The sequence below is a fragment of the Lactuca virosa genome, chromosome 1 (genome assembly GCF_052849685.1).
Source record: "Lactuca virosa cultivar CGN04683 chromosome 1, Lactuca_virosa_CGN04683_v6, whole genome shotgun sequence".
Lineage (NCBI taxonomy): Eukaryota > Viridiplantae > Streptophyta > Magnoliopsida > Asterales > Asteraceae > Lactuca > Lactuca virosa.
Window position 1 is genome coordinate 533,516 of NC_136426.1, and position 4,168 is coordinate 537,683.

The 4,168-nt window shown below is 36.7% G+C and overlaps 1 protein-coding gene across 1 annotated transcript; it reads right to left on the bottom strand.

Moving 5' to 3' along the window:
* Window positions 1-1,657: 1,657 nt before the first annotated feature.
* On the bottom strand, window positions 1,658-2,967 carry LOC145131547 (LIM domain-containing protein WLIM1-like). Its single transcript, XM_079066223.1, has 5 exons — window positions 2,742-2,967; window positions 2,509-2,605; window positions 2,385-2,428; window positions 2,215-2,304; window positions 1,658-2,070 (listed from the first exon to the last, which is right to left on the bottom strand). Exons 1-5 carry the CDS (start codon window positions 2,874-2,876, stop codon window positions 1,879-1,881), a joined length of 558 nt encoding a protein of 185 aa, XP_078922349.1. The 5' UTR covers window positions 2,877-2,967; the 3' UTR covers window positions 1,658-1,878.
* Window positions 2,968-4,168: the final 1,201 nt, after the last annotated feature.

The following is a 4,168-nucleotide window of genomic DNA, read 5'->3' on the forward strand; positions in this document are numbered from 1 at the left end:
TTCAAGAGTTTAGAAAGATGTAGTTCAATTGGGTTTGTTCACAGGGGCATGTTCCAACAATTGGTATCAGAGCACCCAAGTTCACACCTGGTTCTCAGCAAGGTGAAGTGATCACATTTTTGGTGATCAGAAGAAAGAAGCAGAAAGAAGAAAGACAGAAAGGTAGAAACAAGAAAGAAGAAAGCGGAAGAAAGAAGAAAGAAGAAATAATGAAAGCAAGCAACAAGTCCGATCATGTTTGTTAATCGGAAGAAAGATGCTGCAGCAGAATTTTGTTGGTAAGAAAGAAGAAGCAAGCAGCAAGTGATTAACAAGCAGGAAAGGACCGGTTGCAAGCAAGAAAAGCAAGATAACAAGGAAGAGGTTTGTAGCAAGTAGCAAACCAAAAAGTCTATAGCAAGGAGCAGCAAAATCACAGCAAGTAGTAGTCAACAAACATAAGAAAGAAAGAAAACAAGCAGCAAGATGAAGCAAGCAGGAGGGTGAAGCAAGATCAAGTTCATCAAGATTAAGGGGGTGAATGTTGGGTTAATCTTGATGGGTTAAGTGCATAGAGATGGATCGGGTTATGGGTTACAGATCATGGTCCTGGTTGATTTAGTCTCAGGGGTTAATTACTAAATAAAGAAGAGTTAGTGGGTTTACTGATTCTTTGTTTGACTGAGTATTGAGAGTAGACCTGGCAAACGTTTCGTGTCATATCGGGTTCGTGGCGTGTCAAGACATTAAACGGGTTAAAATGGCTTGACCCTAACCAGACCCGTTTAATTATCGTGTCGTGTCGTGTCAACCCGTTTATTTTTGTGTCAGTTTCGTGTCGGGTTTCGGGTTAAGGTTTAGACCTTGTAAATATGTTGTGTCATGTCGGGTTGAAATATTTTAAAGGTTTGAAAGTAGGAGTTGTGGAGGCAAAAAGGAAAAAGTGAAACACTAGAGTTATGAGATGAAATTACAAAATTTATAGTAAGTTTAGAAGGAAAAATGAAAATAGTTAAAGTTAGGGAGCAAAAGGGATAGGTGGTGAGGATGACTAAAATTAAGTAACTTTGAAAATTTGAATATTACTTCTAATTCTTGAGTTTGGCCCACTACAAGTCTATAACATATAATATATTTATAAAAATATGAAATTTATTATAAATAATATATAATTAAACGGGTCATATTCGAGTCATCTTCGAGTTGAAAGTCTTGACCCTAACCCTACCCGTTTAATTATCGTGTCGAGTCGTGTCAACTCGTTTACATAAATGTGTCGAAATCTCTGACTCTAACCCACTAATTTCGTGTCGGGTTCGTATCGGGTTTTAATGAAGTGTCATGTTTTGCCAAGTCTAATTAAGAGATATATATGCATGGCAGGTTTTATGGAGACAATAAAGGAGTAGGTGGGCTAGGTAGTTTGTTATTTTTTTTGTATTTAGCATGTAGTCTATATATATTGTATTCTATTGTTTTGAACAAAAGACGCAAGAGTTTAGAAAGATGTAGTTCAAGAGTTTAGAAAGATGTAGTTCAATTGGGTTTGTTCACAGGGGCATGTTCCAACAGAAATGCCTTTTGTTTCTCATGTTTTGTAGAGAAGACCACTACTACAAGTGGTTGTTTTCCATATTCTTGTATTAATAAGCTAGTAAATGAGCAAACGCATTGCAAATAAGAAGCAAAACAATCTTTCAGATTCCAATGGACAGTTGATCCACAATAAGATAACAACAAAAAAAAAAGGAATTAAAGCGTATCATCAATGATCCATCTCTTATCATCATCAGGAAATAGGAAAACAGACTTTCATCTCTTATCATCATAAAGTCATCATATCATCACAAGCTAGCGTACACACCAAGAGGCAAGGGCAAGAGCAAATTAAAGAAAAGATCAAGGTACGACTTGTCCAGGTCGGTCACCCTCGAGCTGGCTCAGGTTACCCTTCTCTCTGATGAGTTGGGTGTGGTGGTGTCTGCAGTAGAGGCGACCTTCATGTGCGATATAGTTTGATGGGCTGATCACACATCCTCCATGACTACATTTGAAGCAGCTTTTGTGGTATGAAGTTCCATTTACTGAAACCTATATTAATGATATACATATATATATATATTATTTGCAAAAAAATAATTATTCCGTTCATAATACTTCATTTACGTAAAAGCTAGCTACTGTTGACACGATCTTAGCATAATAAGCTTGTAAGATGAATTTTTTTGGTTGTACCTTTTCAGTTGGATAGACGGTGTTTTTGCAGCCCAAACATTTATCTCTGGTCCCCACGAACATGCTAGATACTTTGTTAGCCATTGGTTTCTGTGAAAATTGCTTCAAGATTATACAGTGCCATTTTCCAAATATAATATAGTGATCTAGATTCAATTTATGGGTCATACCTCACCATCAATGGTTTTCTGTGGCTTCAAAATCTTTGGTGTGCCTGAAAGACCATTAATTAGAAATCCATAGATGGATATATTTGAATTTGATGGCAATCCAAATGGTTAGTTACGTACGTACCTTCAAAGCTTTTGTCTAAGCTACCAGTCTTCTTGAAGAGTTGATCAAAGTGTGGCCTGCAATACAGAACTCCCTCAAAGGAGTTGTAGTTGCTGAGCTGCAAAAACATCAATCATTCTGGCATTATTAATTAGTTAATTAGCTAATCCAAAGCCTCGAGAGCATATATATATATATATATATATATATATATATATATATATATATATATATATGATTTAACGATTTGGAACCTTGAGGGTGCCATTGCAATGGTGGCATCTGAAGCAAGCTTTGTGGAAGATGCGATTATCAGCAGTGAGCTTGTCCACCAGGTACACAGTCTTGTCACATGCCATGCATTTCTGGGTTGTCCCTGCAAACGCCATGGCTACCCACCCTCACAGGAGCACCAGATAAGTGGGAGGAAGGATAAGGTTGAGACTTGAGTTTAGAGAGAGGGTTGAAATCAGTGAAACATGATAAGGGGATGGTCCGGATATATGGATGGATCGGATCGGGTCCATGAGTCACAATCATTTTGTCTGGATTCCCGAGTAAGCAACCACCTGTCACTACTCATTTCCTCTAAATGATTTCCAACTAAGCAACTACCTGTCTGTCAAGTGTCACCTCAATAATAACTCTTTTTTATATAGCTATTTTATTATTTTATTATTTGGAAAAACTGACGACACCTGTAATTGTAAAACTGAGTTGATGTTATTTGCATCTTGGCCCTTGGGTAAAAAGAAAATAAATAAAAGTTGCCGACATGCACCGAACCTTTTCCTTTTCCCATTAGTGGTTATCATGATATTTCGTTCAAACTTTTATATTCCAAATCCCCTCTAATAGTAGTTAACTTGTTAACACATTTATTTCAACCTGTCAATGCCATCATCAATGCATGAAATCATCATTCATCAATGCATGAAATCATCATTCATCAATGCCTAATTTGTAAGATATTTATGATGCAGTTATTCATTTGAAATCTAAAAAAAGACTCCGTTTAATGATTTTTAACTTTATTAGTAGTTGATTAGATCTTCTAATGGGTTTTAATTTAAACGTATATAACTTTGTTAGGTTAATATTTTGAACTGACAAATCTAATCTACTTCTAATCTAAGACCTAATTTCACCTATATTCACGACGAGACTTGAACCCTCGATCTCAAAGAGGAAGGCCAACATCAGATACCGCTAGGTTAGACACTCTTTAGTCTTTGTTAGGTTAATACAATGCGAAAGTTTAGCATAGATCAATAAATAATTCTTGGAGTGCAAGAACTTAATGTTGGTGATTGTATTGGTCATTTAGTGTATTTGGAATAAACATAAATGATTAAGTGTTTATGTGGATTTAAACTATTATCTAATACAAGTTAGGTTATGCCTAATGCACACTTGTATATACGCAAGTTTGATCTCATATACGACGAAAGATACGACGAAATGCAGGGTCAACGAGGGGTAGCATCCCTATGGGGTTTAGGGTAATGACCCAAAACCTCTACAAAAATTTGGAGTTGGAATGTGGTGGAAAAAATGTCCAGAAGCGGCAAAAGTGGCAAAGCAGCAGACTCCGAAGCTGTGGTGTAGGTATCCGAGGTTGCCATGCTTAATCTACGAATCTGCTGACTGTTAATCCGTAGACATGCGGATATGCTAGTCT

What these genes read in the sequence shown, in the direction of transcription:
- LOC145131547 (XM_079066223.1), bottom strand. Translation starts at nt 2,876, where the DNA reads ATGGCGTTTGCAGGGACAACCCAGAAATGCATGGCATGTGACAAGACT. An exon ending in CTTAGACAAAAGCTTTGAAG is followed by an intron (nt 2,429 to 2,508) that starts GTACGTACGTAA and finishes ATGGTCTTTCAG; the next exon opens with GCACACCAAAGATTTTGAAG. An exon ending in CCGTCTATCCAACTGAAAAG is followed by an intron (nt 2,071 to 2,214) that starts GTACAACCAAAA and finishes TCATTAATATAG; the next exon opens with GTTTCAGTAAATGGAACTTC.